The 21,882-nt window shown below is 35.9% G+C and overlaps 1 protein-coding gene across 1 annotated transcript in view; it reads left to right on the top strand.

The window, feature by feature from the left end:
* The window catches only part of rod (rough deal), a 136,774-nt gene extending 115,707 nt beyond the window's left edge, over nt 1–21,067 (top strand). The window contains exons 20-26 of the mRNA XM_072306313.1: nt 3,484–3,653; nt 6,266–6,460; nt 7,754–7,830; nt 9,485–9,619; nt 14,182–14,348; nt 17,493–17,650; nt 18,736–21,067. Coding sequence (XP_072162414.1) covers nt 3,484–3,653; nt 6,266–6,460; nt 7,754–7,830; nt 9,485–9,619; nt 14,182–14,348; nt 17,493–17,650; nt 18,736–20,750 — 2,917 coding nt within the window. The 3' untranslated portion in view covers nt 20,751–21,067. The remainder of the gene's footprint in view (nt 1–3,483; nt 3,654–6,265; nt 6,461–7,753; nt 7,831–9,484; nt 9,620–14,181; nt 14,349–17,492; nt 17,651–18,735) is intronic.
* Nucleotides 21,068–21,882: the final 815 nt, after the last annotated feature.

Below are 21,882 nucleotides of genomic sequence, written 5' to 3'. Positions count from 1 at the left end.
TAGTAAATATTTCAGTTCTGTTTCCAAGGCCACAGTCATGAAAGATAAATTGCAATATCAGTATTGAATCATCCGAATAATAAGAAGTACGCATAAGGAAAACACTTGCATTAAAAGTGGTCTTCACACTCCATTCCGTTTTACAACACAAGAAAGTGTGGATAGACTAACATTTGCCAAACAGCCATCTCAATTGCATATATAAATTGAAGGAATCCTCAGATGCACACACAGAGGCAGCCGATCTTTATCCTGCTCGTGACCTGGAATACGTGAATTTGAACTCCTTCAGCTTTCTGCCACTCCAAACGCACTACACCTAAAGCTAGAAACGCTCGCCGGAACTCGCTTTCCGACTCCTCTACCTCCAGCCGCTAGACACGGTGGAAGGACACCCTGAGGAGCACACAATTGGGTAATTCTCCGCTATTTCTACTATTTCAGCCCGAAATTTCCGAAAAATGAACTCTCAAAGACGCCCCGGCAGATATGTTTTTCTGAAACTTCACGTAATGTGTCACTCGGAATCAATAATGGTTTCTACAAGAAACAGAGTTTCAGTCTTTCCCCAGGCAGGCAGAAATTATGAACCTGGATAAAATCTCAACACGGTCCCTCCGTTTTTTTGTCTTTATTTTTTATAATTGTCCTCCCAAATGTTTTCAAACTCTATGGAAATGTGTTGTAAATGCAATGAATTTTCAAAAAAAAGCCCTCTAATAGTCAGGAAAGGAATTATCTCTAAAACTGGGCAGATTTTGGGAAGAAAAACTGAAATATATTATAATTTCTTCCTACCAATTTCTTTATTTCCCTGGTGGATTTTTGTATAGAATACAGTCAATTTTTGTAAAGGTGTTTCAGCAATTTAAGTTGTAAAAAATCCGTTTTGGTGCTAGAGGAACTCATATTTCTTTCAAAATTAAGCCGCACCAAAATGGGGACTGAGTTGAGAGGAAATGGATGAGATATAGAGATACATGTGATGGAGAGAGTGTTTAAGAGGAAATGGTGGGGGGAGGAGGAAACGGGGAGAGAAGAGAGGCGATGAAGGGGGAGGGGGAAGGAGAGGAGGGAAGACAGACAGACAGACTCAAAGGCATAAGTGATCTCACACTCGGCTTGTCTGTCTGTCTGTCTTTCTCTGTATAATATATCTATATATATCCATCTGTCAATAAAATTACCGACCGCTTGACAAAATTCTATCCTGTCACTCGGACAAATTCAATAGGAAAAAGAAAGTAACGAACCCATTTAATGATAGCAGAAACTACTCATTTCAATGAGGACTTTCAAGAACTCAGTCCCCATTTCTCAACTCAGTCCCCTCATACAGGGTGTACCAAAAGTCCGTCCCACCCCTGCTAACTTTTGAACGAATTGAGCTAGGGTAATGAAACTTTGGGAATGTTCCTATCTCAAAGGGGACCATCTTTTGACGGGGTCAAAATTTTGGGCCTCCCTCAGGGGGGGCGCGGGGGGCCCCCAACTTTTTAATTTCAAATGGCAACCCCTATCTTGTGATACATCATTCGAAAGAGCATAAAAAACTAAGAATTTTGGCGCAAACCGCAGATCAATATCTTAATTTTTGACCGAGTTATGATAGGTCAAAGGTCAAATTTGACCTATTTTCAAAAAATCATAACTCCGGTTCAAATTATCGTAAAGAAAAAAATAAAACGGGAAAATCTACCAAATTGTGTCCGCTTTTAAGTAAAAATTGCAGAAATCACTTCGCTGTTATTTTAAGGGAGGGTTTGGACCCCCAAATACGTCAATTCAAAGGTCATTCAATTTTCTCGCGAAAAAAGGCAATTTCCCCTAGATTTGCCTCCACATTATCTCAGTATGGTCAAAATTAGTTCAACATTACGTTGGCAAGTCCCCAAATTTCGGGAAAAGTTAAAAAAAAACGAAATTTAAACGATTAAATTTGACCGTTTAAATTTCTTTTTTTTAACTTTTCCCGAAATTTGGGGACTTGCCAACGTAATGTTGAACTAATTTTGACCATACTGAGATAATGTGGAGGCAAATCTAGGGGAAATTGCCTTTTTTCGCGAGAAAATTGAATGACCTTTGAATTGACGTATTTGGGGGTCCAAACCCTCCCTTAAAATAACAGCGAAGTGATTTCTGCAATTTTTACTTAAAAGCGGACACAATTTGGTAGATTTTCCCGTTTTATTTTTTTCTTTACGATAATTTGAACCGGAGTTATGATTTTTTGAAAATAGGTCAAATTTGACCTTTGACCTATCATAACTCGGTCAAAAATTAAGATATTGATCTGCGGTTTGCGCCAAAATTCTTAGTTTTTTATGCTCTTTCGAATGATGTATCACAAGATAGGGGTTGCCATTTGAAATTAAAAAGTTGGGGGCCCCCCGCGCCCCCCCTGAGGGAGGCCCAAAATTTTGACCCCGTCAAAAGATGGTCCCCTTTGAGATAGGAACATTCCCAAAGTTTCATTACCCTAGCTCAATTCGTTCAAAAGTTAGCAGGGGTGGGACGGACTTTTGGTACACCCTGTAGAATACTACACTCAAGGGACTGGATTGAGAATTCTGCTTGTTTTGATGGAAGAAAAAATTTGAGGTCATGTTTAATGCCAAAACAAAACGTGCTCCTTGATTAAGACTAAGTACTACGTTAAATATCTTAAAATAGTTGAATTTTGTTGAAGCTTTCCTTGTAATAATGTAGGGACTCAGTTGAGCTGGTTCAGGATGGTTTTCACGTTCACACTTAAAAAAAAATACCTAAACACGTTCTTGTCAGTTATCACAGTGATTGCACATATGTGAGGTAAAAGGATCACACTGAATAACAACAACCACTTGTTTTTTACAAACAGCGCCCCTGGTAGCTCCCGTATGAAGCAAAAAGTAGGGGCACTGAGTTTCGATGAAAACCTTGTAACAAGCCTTCTGCCTCATCTCACGACGGGAATATTGTCAGTTTTCTTAAGGCAGACTAAAGAAATAAAAAGTAGAAGGTCCATACATTCTAAAAATGTCAAGTAGGTTAGTTTCGGTTTCCAGCATCCCATAGCCGTTTGAATTGTGGAACCTCAGTTGTGTGACAGGGACTGAGTTGAGATTTTCTGCCCTTCTCTGCCTGCTAGGAAACAGGGTTGGTTCTATGATGTTTTCCGAGTATGTGTCTGACGAAGGAAGTTATTCTGCATCAAAAGTAATTTATGTGAACTTTGTTGAGTGATATGTGTGCCAGAAAAGCCCGTGCGACAGGAATAGTAGAAATAGCAGAGAATTACCTGCTTGCAAACTCGAACTCCTTTTGACCGTTTGTGGATAAAGCGAGTACCAGAGCAAGTTCTTCTATTGAGTTTTGGAGCAAAATAATGGCCGCTTGCTAACTGGACTGCCATGGAAAATGTTCATAAATTTTATTTTTCTTCTCTCGCTTCCACAGATAAATCCCTATTTTCACTTCATTTTGTTTCATGCGAACCAGTTTATTGAGGAAGGATGTTGAAGAATTATCTGCACAAAGCTCTACTGTAGCTGTAAAATTATTATCTAATCTGATGGAACACCAGTCTTTTCATTTTGATTCTAGTCTCACCTCTGTCAACTTAATTGTGAAGTCCTTAGCAACCCAGAGCATTGCTAGCTGCAACATCTGTAAGTATTCTGCCTTCCTTTCATATTATATATTGACTCTTCAAATTATAATAAGCAGTTATCAGGTCACGTTTATTATAAACAGAAAACATGGCTAAAAATGACAAATAAAAAACCAAAACGTTTCAACTGACTACTCAGCACTCAGCAACTCCACTCTCTATCAAAATGAAAAACAAACCAAAGTAAATAGAAATAGGGATAGGGAAACCAATTGCAGCTCCTGCTAGGTTGTCGATTGATGCAATGACTTTAGGGTTAAGGTTATTCCCACTCAGTAAGAATTTTTCATTAAAAATTGAGCAACCGGATCTAAGTTCTGCACCTTTGTGGCAAGTACATGATGGATATCAGTTGAGCATTATGAAAATATCCCCACACGGTTGGTTTTAAAAACTTTTAATGTCATATATCGTGTGCCTTATTTTTGCAACAAAACTAAGAAAGGTATAGGTTTTTTCAGCGAGCAAGCAAATTAGTCTGTGAACCATGATTTTTTACAAACTTGGTCAAGATATAAGGTTCTGAAGACCCATCCAAATTACTCTTCCCGGCAACATTTGTTCCTTTGTTTTAATCTATTTTTTCTTTTCTTCTGATGAGATGATCTATTTTTACCTTTTCATCATTTTTGTTATACTTATTTTATTTTTTTTTACCAAGGAGATGATCTTGGTTATCGAGAATGACGGATGTGGTTTTTCTGTTAAATTCATTTGTTTCAAATAAAATGTTTTTTTTTTTCCTGTAAAACCAATCAAAACTTGTCATTAATTTCTATACTTTAGAAACTTTCATGCTATGACTTTGATAATTTCAAAAATTTGGATTCTTTACAAGTATATACCAAGTATTTAAAAGTATTTTTGAATAAAATCCCTCCTCGTATTCTCAGCACTACCGAGCTCTACCCCCCCAGTTCATTTCAAATGTTTTAGCAATTCAGCCCAGAGTGTCCTAAAAAACGCGAAAAGACCCCCGAAAAACCCGAAAAACATGTATAGGAGTTGCATTTATAGGTCACAAAAACAACCTAACTTGACTTTTTGAGCGCCTTGACCCAAAATACGCCCAAAAAAAGCGGAAAATCTCATTTTCTCATATTCGGCCAAACTACATATTTCGCGGTTTGTTGTTCCTCAATCTGTAGACCTTCTAGTTGACATTCCTGCAAAAAAATCGCGGGTGGTATGTTGACCGCATTAGAAGTGTTTAAAACCCACTGTGCCCATACATAATCCTCTGAGCTACAGGGGAAAATTAAAGCATGGACTGCAAGCACAGCACCAACCCATCAATTCGTAGCTTACGAACACTGGGCATCACAGGAAGGGGAAAAAGAAGAAAGAGAAGAAGAGCGGAGGAGAAGAAACTTTGAGTACTTTTGATTTTTACAGTTCGCTAAGTGTAGATGAGATTTTATAAGTTAGATCAACATTTTACTTAGATTGTAAAACTGTATTTTGTTCAGAAGCAGTTTGGCATCCATTGTATCAAATTCTCTTACTAGATCTCAGTGCATATTGATCAACATTGGTTGCTCAGGAATTTCTTGAGGACCTCGGTCAGGGTCTTTGCTGCTATTGACAAGTGCAGGGTATGTAGCAGTGGGGACAACAATGGGAGGGAAAACGGATATAAACCGCAAACTCCTTTGCAAGATTTTGATTTTATGCATAACTTCATGGGGCTTCGATACTGAACCTAGCAGCACTCTACTCTGCTGTGCGAAGGAAGAACGCCATTTGAGCGTTACCAAATTTCCTTTGATGAAACACAAATTTTTCAGTAAACTTGTGATTTTTTTACTCCCCCATTTTTCAGAGAGGTTAATTCGCTACTTGCTCCAAAGTATCTCAAAATTTCCATAGAAAATTGTCATAATTTTTCTAAAAAATAAGTTTCATACCGAGGGGGAGGAATTTGGCATAATCCAAATGTTAATCTGGCGTTTTTCCTTAGAACGGCAGGACTGTTCTCGCCCGGTCTGTAGTGAATATTTTCCTTGATTTGAGCCTATACCAATTTGTGCTGAGCTATGGTTATTTTTGAATTTCTCTTGATCTGAGACAAATATTCAGAGAGATAAAAAATTCAAAAGTTAGTGAATATATTACAATTGAGGGATATAGACAAAAAATGCTGCTAAACATCCTGAAATGCGAAATTTAGGTTCTTTTCGTCCTCCAATACTGATCTTATGACAATCATTTTTCTTATTTCTAATCTTAAACTTTCAAAGGTCCCCCTAAAACTGGGGTATCCTCTCACTGGGGTGCATAATCTACTTGATCTTGTGATCCGCGGATTTCAAGATCATTTAGGAAATTTTTGGTCAAAACGACACCGAAAAAAAATCCGATTACGATGCGAAAAGTGAGGATATTAATCAAAAGTAAAGAGCCCCAAAAAAAGTTATTACCTGGTAATATGTGGGAAAGTGATGAAATGTTTCGGATGTGTGTGAGGAAATAATCTTGAATCATAAAAAATGTTCGGGCGAACGACTTTTTCTGCACCCCTGCCTTGCAATCTGTGCCTCTGAAGGTGCAGTGCTGAAATATGATGCCTGGTGAGAATAGGCGCAGATTACATGGTTTTTTATGTTTCAGCCATGTTGAATAAATCCCTTGAGGTGTACAACAAGAGTGTACTACTCGTTGAATTTTGTTCTTCGTCTGTCGGAGTGGAATTTCCTGGAGGTGGTCCGGCAACTCTTTACTGGGATCCAGCCGTCTCCTTGGCTTCGGCTCCATTTGCAGCCTCTTTCATTTGGAATATGTATTCTTATTGTCATTCTGTACGAGGTAACTTACCCTTCAAGCAGAAATAAATGATTCCTTTTCACTGTCAGACCGTAGGATCCCTATCCCAAAAAGCATGAAAATATCAGAAATTACAATGGCTGTCCAAAAGTAATTTGAAAGAGCCCTGATCATAAGAAATCAGGAACTATTTACAGATTCAATGTGTAATTTCTAATTCCCAAGGTATGAACTATGCAAACTTACTTTTTGGTTGACCCTTGAATAATCCCTGCCGGTGTTATTTGCTGATATGATCAAACTGTTGGGTGCAGTTTTTTTTTGTTAATTCTTCAATGGTAAAAAAATCTTATCTAGTACTGCTGTATGACTTCGGCACCCAGGTTGGTCATGAAAGTGGTGGTTGGTTGCCCAGAGTATAACAGGTTCCTTGTAGATCACGGGTAAAATTAATGAATATTGATGTGAGGGAACTTAGGTATCCAACTAAAATACATTGGAAAAGCCTCAGAAATAGCCATCCTCTTCAAGCTCGAAATTCATGCTGAATTCATGGCACACAAGCCTAGTGGCATCGAGAAAGTCCTATGAAACAAATGGTAATTGAATCAGTGAGAACGAAAAAGCACCAACTCGGAAAAATGAAAATTATTAAGACACACAAAACCCTGCACAGTAAGTGAAGAAGTTAATTAAAGTAAAAGATTTTTGCTACCGAAAGACAAGTACTTATGGCCACATTAAAGGTCCAAGTTGGAACAGGCCCGCTAACTTCAATGACCTTTATGTAAATTAACTGTCTTTAATGGAAATTGAGTATTTTCAAGTTACCGAGTTGGTGTGTTTTCGTTCTCACTGATTAAACTTAACTTATTTATTTTAAAACACCCTACAATTAAGAAGCATGCTGTCAAAGAGATGATAAAGAAACACTAAGTAGTGGCCCGAACTGTGTGTAACAAGGTGGAGAAATGGTGCTGTGTCCTCACCATTTCACAGGGAAAACAAGGCCAAGAAATTCCAAGAATTAAGTACTCATTATTCAATTCAACTTAATATTCCAATGCAAACTGCCTGAGCTGAAGACTCTCCCCCCTCAGTTTTTTACTGGTACTCATTGGAGCAAAAAATCTTTGACTCTAATTGAACAATTTTTGGAATTTATTGGCTTTGTTTTCCCCGTGAAATGGTGTGGACCCAGCACCATTTCTCAACCTTGTTGCTGTCGAAGAGTAAACTCTCTGTAAAAAGAAATAATTAATCGTAGTAAAATGGGGCATTGTCTTTGGGTTTTATTCAAATTAACATTATTAATCTCCAATTGGATTATTACAGGTGCCAGTATTTTTCATGAAACTTCACCTCACAACAGCCTCTTGGATAAATCTGATACAACCACCAGTAAGCTGGAGGTAAATTTTTGTTTTATATTTTACTTTTTTTTTTCTTTTTACAACCCAGCATACAACCTGTCCCTTGCAAATTCTGTCAGCAAAGCTAAAGCAAACTTTATCCTCTGACTCAAATCGAATTTCATTTAGAAAAACATTTTCTAAAATTTCATCTTGTGTTGCCGCCACCGGCAAAATAAAAATAAAATAAATAAATAAAAATAAAATAAATAAAATAAAAATAAAATAAATAAATAAAAATAAAATAAATAAATAAAAATAAAATAAATAAATAAAAATAAAATAAATAAATAAAAATAAAATAAATAAATAAAAATAAAATAAATAAATAAAAATAAAATAAATAAATAAAAATAAAATAAATAAATAAAAATAAAATAAATAAATAAAAATAAAATAAATAAATAAAAATAAAATAAATAAATAAAAATAAAAAATAAATAAATAAAATAAATAAATAAAAATAAAATAAATAAATAAAATAAAATAAATAAATAAAAATAAAATAAATAAATAAAAATAAAATAAATAAATAAAAATAAAATAAATAAATAAAAATAAAATAAATAAATAAAATAAAATAAATAAATAAAAATAAAATAAATAAATAAAAATAAAATAAATAAATAAAAATAAAATAAATAAATAAAATAAAATAAATAAATAAAAGTAAAATAAATAAATAAAAGTAAAATAAATAAATAAAAGTAAAATAAATAAATAAAAGTAAAATAAATAAATAAAAGTAAAATAAATAAATAAAAGTAAATATAAATAAATAAAATAAAATAAAATAAATAAATAAAATAAAATAAATAAATAAAAATAAATAAAATAAAATAGATAAATAAAAATAAAATATAAATAAATAAAAATAAATAAATAAAAATAAATAATAAATAAATAAAAATAAAATAAATAAATAAAAATAAAATAGATAAATAAATAAAAATAAATAAATAAAAATAAATAGATAAATAAAAATAAAATGAATAAATAAAAATAAAATGAATAAACAAAAACAAAATAAATAAATAAAAATAAAATAAGTAAATAAAAATAAAATAAATAAATGAAAAATGAATATCGTTTGAGCTGCCGCAAAATTTTTTGAGTGCTTGCGAACAGCGCGCCTCTGGACGCAAAGCTCAGAACTACTTGATGAGCAGAGTTCACATCGACCGCTCCCGCCTTCGCCTGATCACGGGGGGTAAAGCTGCATCCAGCTAATAATCCAAGCAGCGTAGGGCTAATAAGTAGATGATTCTTCACCTTTTAACCTTAGTCTTTAATTTCCAATAGTGGCAACAGTGTTCTGCAGTGTGAATCTTGGTGTTAAGAACGTTACAAATTTTGCAGGTTGTACATAAAAAAATGTATCGCAGATAAGAAGTGAGCCGATCTTATCCACTCAGCAAAACTATGATATAGTAGTGGAAAGTGGAAGTGTGAAAACAACTAATAAAATCCAGGCCAAATATTTGCAATTAACCGTCCGAATTAGCAAAAAAAACTAAGATGAGGCTAAGTGCTGATTTTTAGGGCAAAACAAATAGAATTCTGAAAATATGTTTAGAAAAACAAAGCATGTGAGATTGCGTTAAAAAGGAAAATCATCGTATTTATTCTGAAATTTAGATTTTATAATTACCAGGTTATTCCAGAATATGTCTCAGGCTTCCGGCAAATCATACAAAGGTTTTTTGGCGAGCAGCAAGACATCAAGAGCTTAAAACTGGTTTGTTGTCTTATGTGGCTCTGTGGTTCTGCCAGTGCTGCTGCCTCTCCCGTAAGTTGAATTATGATTTTCATTGGAGGGGTATCCTCAGTAGACCATGTTCGTATCCAACTCATTTGACTATTTGTCAGTTCAAGAGTTGTTGTTTGTTTTTCTCTGCAAAAGAAAAGGGATAACTGGACAGCAAATTGTGATACAGTCATAATTTGGACTAAATGCATGCATCACCTCTTCAGCAAATTTTAAGCGCCGAACAAGGTCTCCACTAAGGGTTGAGAATTACTTCAAATCAATTGTATGTTCAATATGAATAAATTGGCTCTTACCAGATTGGCTCATGTAAGTTTTTGACTCTGGCCTAATGATGAACTTGACGATTATACCTTTTGAAGTGACTTAATAGACCGTTTTAGTGATGACGTCACATTTCGAGATGTATAGCGATTTTAGGCTTGGTGCCCTAACCAGGATTCGGTCGGTTCGTTTTACATAGGATTTCCCCTTAAGGAGCGGAAAGTCAATTTACAAACTCTGATTTTGGGTAGTTTCAGACCGTTTCTGTTGGATATTCTTGCAATTAGGAGTTTTACTCAATGAATCGAAGCAAGTCCGGAAAGTGAGATTATGTTACCCCTTTGTTTACATTCTTAAATTGGACTCTGTTCATCATTAATTTATGAAAAAAATAATTCTGCGCATCTCTTACTTTAGTTTTTCTTTTAAATTCTATCTATTATAACAAACCCTAAATATCCGCAACTAATAAGTTGAATATTGGACACCAATATTTGTTTTTTCCCTTTCTAAAGTGTTGCGCTGCAATTGTTCCAGCGATACATCACTCACTTTTGTTTCATACTATCTTTAATTTTTCCTCCTTAAAAATCCAATACATAGGTAGTATTCTTTAAATCCATTTCAGTTCATACTTTCAGAGGAAAGCTGCCACTATGTTCCAGGTACTAACTGTTAGCATACAATAACGCTGTGGAGAAGTTGTCTCCGTTTGATCCTTTCAATGTTGATAAAATTTTGAAGGTACTTCATTGATAACATGAGACTTCTCGAACACGGACACTCATAGAGAAAAAAAGGAGGTGTTTGCATCTTGAGGTTTGTTTACCCTGTGACGCAGGTCGGTACAATCTGGTCAGCGAAATCTGAAATTCGAAGTATAAAAAACGGACCATAATGTCCCATTTTTTTGCTTAAATCAATTCATGATATAATTTTAAGCACTTTTTATAGAATGACTTTTTCCCATAAATTACACCATTTCCAAGAAAATGTATGATAAAAGTCACTTTGCCGACCTACATCATAAAAAAATTCCAAGATGCCCAAAATGCAAATACCTCCTTTTTTTTCTCCATGACTGACACTGACAGGAACTTATTGGCGTAGGCTCAATACAATAAAGGTATATCAAGGTAATAGGCATTCATTAGAATCTTCTTATAACTTCTAGGGGAAGGTAAGTATCCATAGCGGTGAGCGGGTTGTGAGACTACAACTTTACTCATCCCCACATAACGTCTACACATATATACCGTCGCAATAATATGAGTTAGAGAACTGAATAATGATTATAAACTCAGTAATATAGTGAAAATCTCCGAATGCTTTGTCCTTTTTCAAAAAGGAAGAAATAATACTCTTCTGAGTTCCAGAAAAGAATGTAAAGAAAGGGGTAACATAACCTCACTCTCAGGACTTGCTTTGATTCATTAAGTATAATTAATTCATCCAATGCAATACTCATTGAGGATTCACTAGAAAAAAACGTACATTTGAGGATATAAAAAACCTATAATCGCAAGAAAATCCGGCATAAACGGTCTGAAACTACCCAGAATCAAAGTTTCATAATTGACTTTCCGTTCCTTATGGAAAATCCCATGTAAATCGAACCGACTGAATCCGGGTTATGGCACCAGGCCTAAAATCGCGATATATCTCGAAATGTGATGCAACACTGAAACGGTCTGTTAAATATACCTGGTTAAGCCTCATTACAATATACCATAAGCCATTAAGCCTCTGCTGGTGTACTGGCTGTAGGGCTTTTCACTTCTAATTCTTTGAGCCATGTTATAATGTTTGAACAAATGCTCAACTCCTTATGAACAAATGCTCCAACTGGATAATGTTGGACTAGGAGATAAGTGAAAATAAGTGGTGGGTGGAGCACTTGGTGGCACTTTCAAGCTATCTAACCATAAAATTCTATTTTTTCTATGTGATCATAATTTTTGTTCACAAAATCAAAATGAGGCTGAGTTTAGCTTGCAGCTCATTGCTCCAAGTTGCGCTCCAAATAGTGAACAAAGTAATAAGTTGCAATGAGGCAGTGCCGTTTCAGTTATTTGAATGGTGAAACGTTATTTGCAACACAATGGGCCTGTTGCAAACTTTTGCTAGAGCATAAATGAGAGCTGTTCCTCATAGATAATGTCTCAAAAATCACGATGAGTGCGTCAGCAAACTCTGAAATGCACTCCTAACTTCACAATCTGCGTAAGAGATTTGTGTTTTTTTATGCTTTCCGCTTCCAAGAGGATAGTACGACACAGGTGAACATTTCGTTACAGGAGTCGTTCCATTCAATCCCTGCTCAACATGGCCGACGCTTCCACCCGCAAGTTGAGTAGAGTGCGAGGTCAGTGAAAGTGGATATCTATCAACGAGAGAAAAATGTTAATGTAAACACGCTGATTGTTATCAGGTGGTTAGAATCATCGTCTCATCACAGTGTTTTGGCGGAATGGCGACGGCTTTGTTGAATATTGCGTAGCATCTATATGAGCAGGGGTTGGATAGAATGACTCCTCTAACGAAATGTGCACCTGTGCCATGGTATTGGTTTTGAAAGGGGGAGCTCAAAAAACGCAACTTTCTCATGCAAATTATGAAGTAAGGAGCGTTTTTCAGACTTTGCCGATGCACTCATCGTGATTTTTAAGACATTTCATCTGAGTTACAACTCTTATTTTGGCTCTAGCAAAAGTTTGCAACAGGCCCATTTTGGATTTAGGAATGTTATTATAAAAATAATTTTTAGTACTGAGTTTGAAATTCTGAATGATAATTCAACTCCACTGATAAAATATCTAACTTTGTGATTTTTTCCTTTAGTTTCAAATTAAATAATACCTGATATAAAAAAGATTTTTTATTTCTTATTTATTTATTTATTTATTTATTTATTTTTTAAATGCTTGAAGATATAATATTCACATGATCTCGTTATTTGCAGTAAAATTTATGCCATAAATTTTACAATATTTTCCGTACAACCATTCAAAGAGTTACTGTGAGAAAGTAGAGAATTTCGATCAGTTTGTTTAGAGAAAACCTTGAATAATTAGAAAAGAGGGTTATTCATGTAGGCAAAAAATGTACCCAGCTCGGAATGTACGAAACTTTGTGGGCTGATAGTACTAGTTGAGAGAGGCTAGTTAGAATAAGGCTGAACGTGATTAAATAAGTTATACATTTTTTTTGTGATTGCGGTGGCGGTTTCCATGAAAACTGGCAACCCCGCCTCTACGCGAATTCCGACGGAAATTAGACAATGTTGTGAACACCATGTCGCAAATGGTCAGTTTAGATTAACAAATGTAGCTGGACGTGATTAAATGAGTACTACTTTAAATTTTGATCGCAGCGGTGGTTTTCATTGAAAACTGGCAACACCGCCGCTACTTGAATTCCTAAAAATAATGTGAAAGTTTCAAAAAAGCGCAAAACATGAACTGACTTTTCGAATTTTGTTTGGTCTAGGTGTTTTGCTTTAACACGGAGTCGCAAAACGTACCTAAACGAGCGTCAATATCGGGCGTCGGGCGTGTTGCCGAATTTCCAAATCGCTATAACTCGTGTTCCCTAAGTCTCTCCGAAAAGTATAACATATCAATGGTTGCGGAATCGAACAAACAATAGTTCTGACAGGTTTTTATTCAATCCCCACCAACCGCAAACACATTTTTAGGCGGTAACGTGATTTTAAATAATTACTAAAATTAAAAAAATGGCCAAAACGTAGCAACAGTGGAGTCAAATTAAAATTTCTTTTGCATCGGTCGATAGAGCGTAATTTTCTGCGTTTTTTGGTATAAATACGAGCTCTGCAACTGCATTTTTGCGAAAGTTATGGATGTTTGAAGGTTACGACTTTAAAAAATGGCAACGCTGAATCCCTGGGGCTCCTGCAAAAACGGAGCTAGGGATAAGCCTCTCTCAACTAGTACTATCAGTCCACAAAGTTTCGTACATTTCGGGCTGGGTGTATTTTTCGCCTATATGAATAACCCTCTTTTCTTCCTCTAAGTCCGTAGAATGTTTTGATCTCTGCTCGCATAAATACACCTATTCTTGATTGAAAATTATGAAGAGAAGAGAACCTCTATCTGTGACAATCTTTACTTTGCATTGTCTCTCACTGAGATACAACGTCATCAGTTTTAGCACGATTTCAACTTTACCATTAAATTTTCCCCAGGTAAGCTTTTGGTCCCCCATCTGAAATGACTTACCTAACGAGATTTTAGTGTATTTTCTCGAAATTGACATGGTGTATGAATTGAGAATCATTTCCTTTTTCTGTTTGATAGTCCAAGAATTACCTATTAGAACATTCATATATTGTTCATTCCTGCATTTCGGCTTTACTGAAGAAAGTGTTGGGTGCCAAACATCTTGATTTACATCTGGCTCAGTTTTTACTTCATTATTTCTCTACAGAGGCTGCATTAAAGTGGCTATCAGATTTCTCGAAGAAGTAAGTAAAGTCGGCCAATTTAAAAATTTGCAAAGACAAACCTCATAATGGAATGCCATGTTTCTACTTTAATTTTCCTCTGTGTAAGATTTTATTGCCAGTTCTTTTCATTCTTGAAACGTTTTGATACATTCGAATTCCTCATAATGAATTTTAATTAATGCCAAACGGCTTCATACTCTTTACTTTTTTTTGGAAACGAAACTAACGAAACATTTCCTCTCTAAAAATTCAAGATTGTTGTTACTTTGCTAGATGGGGTTTCAAAGGGGGAAGGTCAAATCTTGTCCATCCTCTAACTCTAATATATTTGAAGTAGTCAACCTCAAATGCTGCGATCTATGTCTAGTCTACAAAGTATGGTCAACTTTACAGAAAATGCGGTATTTCAACTAATGTTTTATATCACTTAGAGGTACAATTTCAAAAAAAAATTGTTTGCAAAAAACTTGTTGATTTACTCAGAGCAGATATCAGAACGTAACTTTTTTGCATTATAGCATTTCAAAGGGGATTGACGGGCATGAAGTCCTCATGATGGCGTGTTGGGTGTCTTTTCCTGGATTTACTGGGTCAAAAAAGCAAAATATGAGGCTAAAATAAGTGTTCCTACTCCACGTAAGACATCAAGATCCAAAATGGCAGCCAAAATAGTGGAATGATTTGACAAAAAATTTGGAATACGTGCTGTATAGCAAGTCAAGTATCGAATTAATAAATATTCGATGTTATCGATATTAAATATTACTAGTCATTCATCCACTAGCTCCAAAACTTACCATTCTCTACACTTTAATAAACAATAAATTACTGATCATGGTTCATCGTCATGGATCATGGATCATCAAAGTGACTGTTTGAAAGGAACGCTGGTAGAAAACAGAACTGTTCTTGGTAGTTTCAGTCGTAAACAAGGAAGGAAATTTTAAGCTATTGACATTAATAAAAAGGATTTATAAAATACGAAAATTGATCTAATGGAGGATACTTTCTCAGGAAAATTTTCAACTTTATGCAGACTTCCACATCGGCGCCAGCAAGTGTTTCTGGTCGAGCGTTTTTTCCAATGATTTTCTCTTGAAAATTTAAAAATCCTGCGGAAACTGTTTTATCCTCAACCTCATATGCCATAGAATACCTACCTCTAAAATGTTGAGAGGGATGATAGTTTATAGGTGGATAATATTGATTAGGTAGTGTAAGCACAACTTTCAGGTGTTCCAAAGACTTCGAAGAGGCACAAAAAGTCAGCTTGTCAGCATCTTCAAGCTTAAAAAATCTGGCTTGGCCGTCAATTTTTCGACGATATTGTATTTCCTGAGCGCCTAATGGAAGGACATGTCTAGTTTTCATAAGAACTGAAGCAGATTAGTCTCGTAAAAGGCTCTAGATCATCTGAGGCTTATGGTCCTACATAATCAATTTCATTCAAAACCTTTATCCCTTTCAACATTTTAAAGGCAGGTATACTCTATGCCATATGAGGTTGAGGGAAAGACAGAAATACCGCAGTTTAAATTTTCAAGGGAAACTCATTGGAGAAAGCTCTCATCTGTAAACACGTGCTGGCGTGGATGGCAATCTTGCATAGGCTGAACTTTTGAATCCACAAACTTGGACTTTCATTCATGAGAACTGAGAAAGATTAGTATTCTCTTTGGAGTAAAAGGTTGCAAACTTAATTTCCATTGTTCATTTGTATTTCCAGAGTGTAGCTATAGAATAAAAGTTGCCTTACTGATTCCGGAGAGTTTTTTTTAAACCTGCCACCAATAAGTTGCCGTAAAAATGTGACTTTTTCCCTTAATGAGCTTAATACTTAATTAGATCTCGTTAAAAAGCTTCCAAATAAGCTAAGAGATTCTGCAAACCACATTTCAATATCCTCAATGGCCCATTTGCGGCAGGCCAACTCTCTGTTTCTTTGGGACACCTTTTGTATTTTCGATTAGGGTGTATGAAGGCATTCATTGTATGGAGAATAATTTAAAATAGCACGGGAATGGGTTGATGAATTAGACTGATGTGATACGAGCTAAAAAAGAGCATGGAATTACGATTAAAAAAATATTTTATATTTAACTATTTTATTTTACAGAGTTGACAGAAAAAATAAATCCATACTTAGTCACATTTTTACTGGTTTCTATTGGCCACTTTACGGTTGGAGGCCCCTCATGAGGTGGGAAAGGTCAAACTTTATAGTTTGTTAAAGTGTAGAGAATGGTAAGTTTTGGAGCTTGTGGATGAATTACCTGGGACCCAAGTATTATGTGAATGGATACTTGACTTGCCATACAGCGTGTATTCCAAATTTTTTGTCCTATCATTCTGCTATTTCAGCTACCATCTTGGATCTAGATGTCTTTCATGGAGTAGGAACACTTATTTTAGCCGCATATTTGTTTTTTTGACCCAGTAAACCCAGGAAAAGACACCCAGCACGTCATCATGAGGACTTTATGCCTGTTCATCCCCATATTTCGAGCCAAAGGGCGCCATCTTGGATTTCGGGCTCTACAAGAAGTCAGAGATAATTTGAAACAACATATTTGAATTCTACGACCAAAAGTACAAGGGATTCAATACCTATCATGACGTAAGTTAACTATTTAAAATTTTTGACCCTCAGAGTCGGCCATTTTTGTGGCCATTTTGGGGCCTGGAGCCTCCCTGTGCCTCGATAAGGTAAGTTCACCTTCATTTTCGGATTTTGCGACTCAAAAGACCTATGAATAGACACCTCACTCGGCTTTTTCAGGAGTACATGTCCCTCACCCCGATTTCGGCCGAAATTTGACCGCCATCTTGGATTCTGGACTTCAAGAAAGATCAACGTGATTTTCGGACGGCAGATTTGAATTCGACGACCAGTAATACATAGAAATCGACCCCTTAGTCGACCAAAAGGGTTGTTTCCTTCAATTTCATCCCCAAGGGGGTCGTTTCGGCCGCCATCTTGGATAGGGGGTGTATTTTCGAAAATTGAGAATGACAACATCGGAATTCTGTTTCTAGACAACAGGACAAAGAGATTAAGACATCTTTCTTACTTCTTTCACCAGAAATACCGCGGGAAGAATTTTGTGCCAGGACTATTTGACTAGTTTGCTAAAAATTGATCAAGTGTTTCTTTTGTTTCAGCTGTAGAAATGATTGTCACCGACTGGGGCATGTTTCACTAACCGGCATGGAATATTGCAAGAAAAATTCTTTAAAATCAGAACAAAAATCTTTTTTTACAACTTACTTGCAGTGTAATTGGAGTAAACGCTTATTACAGTTCAATCTTCCCACTAAAGGTCAGTTCAAATTCCTTGCCGTGCTGCAATTATATAACTTGGTTCTTTTTAGTGTATTTTCCGAAGAAAATAACCCAGGTCAGACCCAGACTTGAGACTGTGTAAAGAGCACTGATCACGAGTGGTAGATCACGAAAATATGTGCCATTCAAATTCATGTGTATCAGCTAAATCCAGGCATGTGTATCAACTGTATATCCAGGATCGAAACGTCTGCGCTTGTATGTAGTTGAATCCTTCAACATGTAAGGAACTGGATTTTTTGTCTCTGAAGGTTTCTCTTGACTAAATGGCTCCCGCATTGCTTACATACTTAGGTAAAAGTCATTTTTTTACACTACATATATAAATTGACTTGCAGCCCGACATGATGTAAACAATGACACAAAAATTAGGATAAAAGCTGTTATCACACACTAGGGTGGCCCTTATTTTGGAGTTTGCCGAATTTCTTTGGGCGGAACCCTTCAATTTACGCGTTCGCTAGGCACCAATTGGAGTGATTTTAGCCAAGCTCTTGAACTATGCACCCCCCTCTTCTGCAGATCATTTACCTGTTTTCGGTGGGAGAGGTGCTGCAGACCAGGAGTTACAGAGACAATTTCTTTGCAGATGGTGTCAAGCTGGCATGTAGGTGGAAAAGAATAAGAACAGAAGTATTATGAAATCCAGGGGATCCTCGAATTTGCCATTCAAAAATGATTTCCTGGAAACTGTACTGGTTGAGGTCAGAGTATGGTACCTTTTAGTGTGGTCTTTAGGCCCTGTCCACATGAGTGCAGTCTAGGCGAATGAGTTCTACTAACTGGGATTCACGGAAAAGCTTAAAGCTAAGTCATAATAAGTTCCTGGAACAAGTTCGTCCGAAGTTCTATGAACGGCACTCGTGTATACAAGACCTTACTCAATTAGCAGCTATACCTTATGCAAATGTTTTTGCGGATTACTTGTTTTTTAAAATTTCTAAGAAAACACTTCGGACAGTAGTGAAATAATGATATTAGTTGTTTGGCCTTTTAACCTATTATGATCTTCCTAAGCTTTCAGCTATGAATTTCTCTTAATTTTTTCTTGAATTTTTTCAGACACATTTAAGCAGACAGAAAAAGAACAAAAGCAGTTGTTGGCCAAATTAATCACACTGCCCGACATCAGTGTTCAGATCCTCACAGAATACTGCGAAGACTTTGGTTTTGATGCTCAGGAATACCTGCTTCTCCATTTAAAACATCTGATGTTGTCATGGAAGCCTGAGTTTGAACTAGAAATAGACTTGGTGGGGGGAAAAAAGATTGTCGTGAAAAATTCAACTGAACATATACGTACCCGATGCGGTGATATATTAACTTTTCTAGAAAATAGTGAAGAGCTCAAATCATTTTTAAGCTTGAATTTATGGAACGAAGTGAATCATTACTACTATGAGTTGTATCAAGTCATTGTTGATTTATTAGAATTGTTAACACATGACATAGAATATTACCGCAAGTTTAAAATAATATTGTTCTTTCTTATGAAGTATCAACGATTATGTGAACCCACCTCAGTAGAAGAAGAATTTTGGCAGACTAAGTTCTCTACCTCACAAAAGCTTCCTGCGATTGCAGCGTACAGGCTACCTGTACAATTTTTAGCTAAAAGTTGGTTTAACACCCATGCTGATATGTGGAGTGTTGTGAAGCATGAATTTAATATCCAGTCTTACAAACAATGGTTCGACGTCTTGAACATTTTGGGCATCGACAAGAATTCCATCTGCACCCTCGCCATTAGCCAAACAACAATTGCAGACACCTCCTCAACAGAAAGTGACTGGTGTGTTCATAAAAAGAACGTTCAATTTTTGAAAGATGTGAAAGAGTGTGTAGAACATGTTACAAATCTAGAAATGGCAAGTGCTTCTCTTTATCATGTGGTCAATCATTTGCCACCTGGAGCGGATCAACTGACAGCTGCAGAATTATGCCTAATGCAAACTAAACAATTTTTTGCGAAAGAACCAAGTTCATGCGCGGAAACTTGTCTGAACAAAATTCAGAAAAAATACCTAACAATTTCTACCACTCATGTGCTGTACACACATAAGCTAGCCAAGCCAGATTATCTGAACCTTGTGCTCGACCCACATGAATTGATCAAGGAGCTTTATCATGATTCAAGCATCATTGAGCGGACGATCAACCATACTTTAAATGAAATTGATATTAACAACGCGGCCTTACTTATAGCAAAACTACATTCAGTAAATTTAACAAATATTCGACTACAACTACTGTCAACCTGGTTGCAACCAAATAATATGATGCAAGACCGATCTCTTGATGAAACAATGGTATTTAGCCCCAGGCATGTATCAGCATCGAGCATGGAAGAAAACTTAATTCGTTCTTGCTACATCCTTGAGAGTGATATTGAAAACTCAATTAGATATTTAGTGGGATTGATTTTCGCTTATGATCTTGATGATATCACACCTATATCAGTACAGTTCCGTGCCTTGAAGTGTCTTTGTGCCATTATACCATCTCGAGAAAAACTCGAAGAAGTAACTGCTCGTGATATTCAAAGTATCCAAAGTCATTTACAGTCCCTCATGTACCTGAATGAATTAGAGAAAAGTGGCCTTGTTTATTCTATAGAAGGATTTCAGTGTTGCAACAAAGAGGAACTGATCAAACTCTTAATTTCTTTTAGAAGCCAACAGTCTTTAAAAATTGCTGTCAAGCTGTGCCAGGATTTCCATATCGTCAAACCCAATATTTGGAAAGATGTTGTCTCTGATTTAACTAAATACTCAATGATTGATGATTTAAAAATTGTATTACCTCATCTGAACGGCATATGTGAATTAGCCAATTCCACGGAAATAGTTCAAGCTTGGAATGTCTTGTTACTGCATTTATTAGAGAAAATCGAACCTGACGATAAAAGTTTCTTAGAGGAGTTCAAATTTTTCCTTCATTCTTGCTGTGTTACTCCCTTTTTAAATCTTCAGGCAATCAAGTATCATTGTGGAAGGATAAATGAAATCCACATCCTCTCAACAGTTTTGACCCTGACCTCTGAATTTGAAGGTAAAAATGAGACATCTATACTATGAGATGACCTCCTAAAGGTTTGATAAGCGACTGAAGCATCACTTTGAATCAGTCGGATTGGTAAAAGGAAACTAACTTGATGAAGTACTTGTAAATTCCTACTGTTGTTACACTGTGATGATTCCTACTATACCGTTGTTGATGTACTAAGTAAATTCCCACCTTGTGTAGTGGCCTATTGCACATTGCGGATCCAACGATATGAAGTCCATGCTTAACTTTTATTAATTTCATGGCATTCCCTAATTATCATTATAATAATAATGTGTCAGTGCTATTGACGCATAAAAAAAAAAAAAAAAAAAAAAAAAATTATAAATTTGGCTTGAATACTGTAAAAAGATGGCTTATATATGATTTAATTACTAATCGCCAGTGAATGTTCACTTCTTATTTTTTTTTTAAATTTCGCTCTGTATCATCAATGTGTGTCCAAAAAATTTTCGCCAAAATAAAAACTTTTTAACTTGAAGTAATTTTTCCCAAAAGGGAAGCAACTGATTCTCATCTGAGCAAAGATATGAAACTATGGAACTACAGGGTGTTCGAAAAGTCCCCTCCCCCCCCTCTAACTTTTGACCTAATTGAGGTAGAGATTTGAAACTTGGAGGGTGTTCCTAGATCAAAGGGAGCTACTTTTTGACCCCCCCAAAATATTGGGGGGCCCCATTTTGGGGGGGTTACGGACCCTAACTTTTAATTTTCAAATGGGAAGACCCCCTTTGTGATACCTCGTTCAAAAGAGCATAAAAAAAGAAAATTTTTCGCGCAAACCGGAAGTCATTATCTCAAACCGTTTCAAAATGGCGGCCGGTCAAAGTTCCAAATGGCCGAAAATTGGCACCTCTGCTATTTGCACATGGATTTGCTTGAAACTCGGTATCTGGGGGTATTTTGGCACGAGAAAAACGAATTTGACGTTAGATTTTCAAAAAAAACCCTAATTTTTCAAAATGGCGACCGGTTTAGGCTCAAAAAGGCCGAAAATTTGACAAACTCGATTTTTTTGCCAATGGATTCACCTGAAATTCGGTATCTGGGGGTATTTTGACCCGAAAATAACGAATTCAACGATAGATTTTTAAACAAACCCTAATTTTTCAAAATGGCCGCCGATTAAAGTTCAAAATGGTC

The sequence above is a fragment of the Bemisia tabaci genome, chromosome 1, assembly GCF_918797505.1.
Source record: "Bemisia tabaci chromosome 1, PGI_BMITA_v3".
Taxonomy (NCBI): domain Eukaryota; kingdom Metazoa; phylum Arthropoda; class Insecta; order Hemiptera; family Aleyrodidae; genus Bemisia; species Bemisia tabaci.
This window is presented reverse-complemented; position numbering and strand designations above follow the sequence as displayed.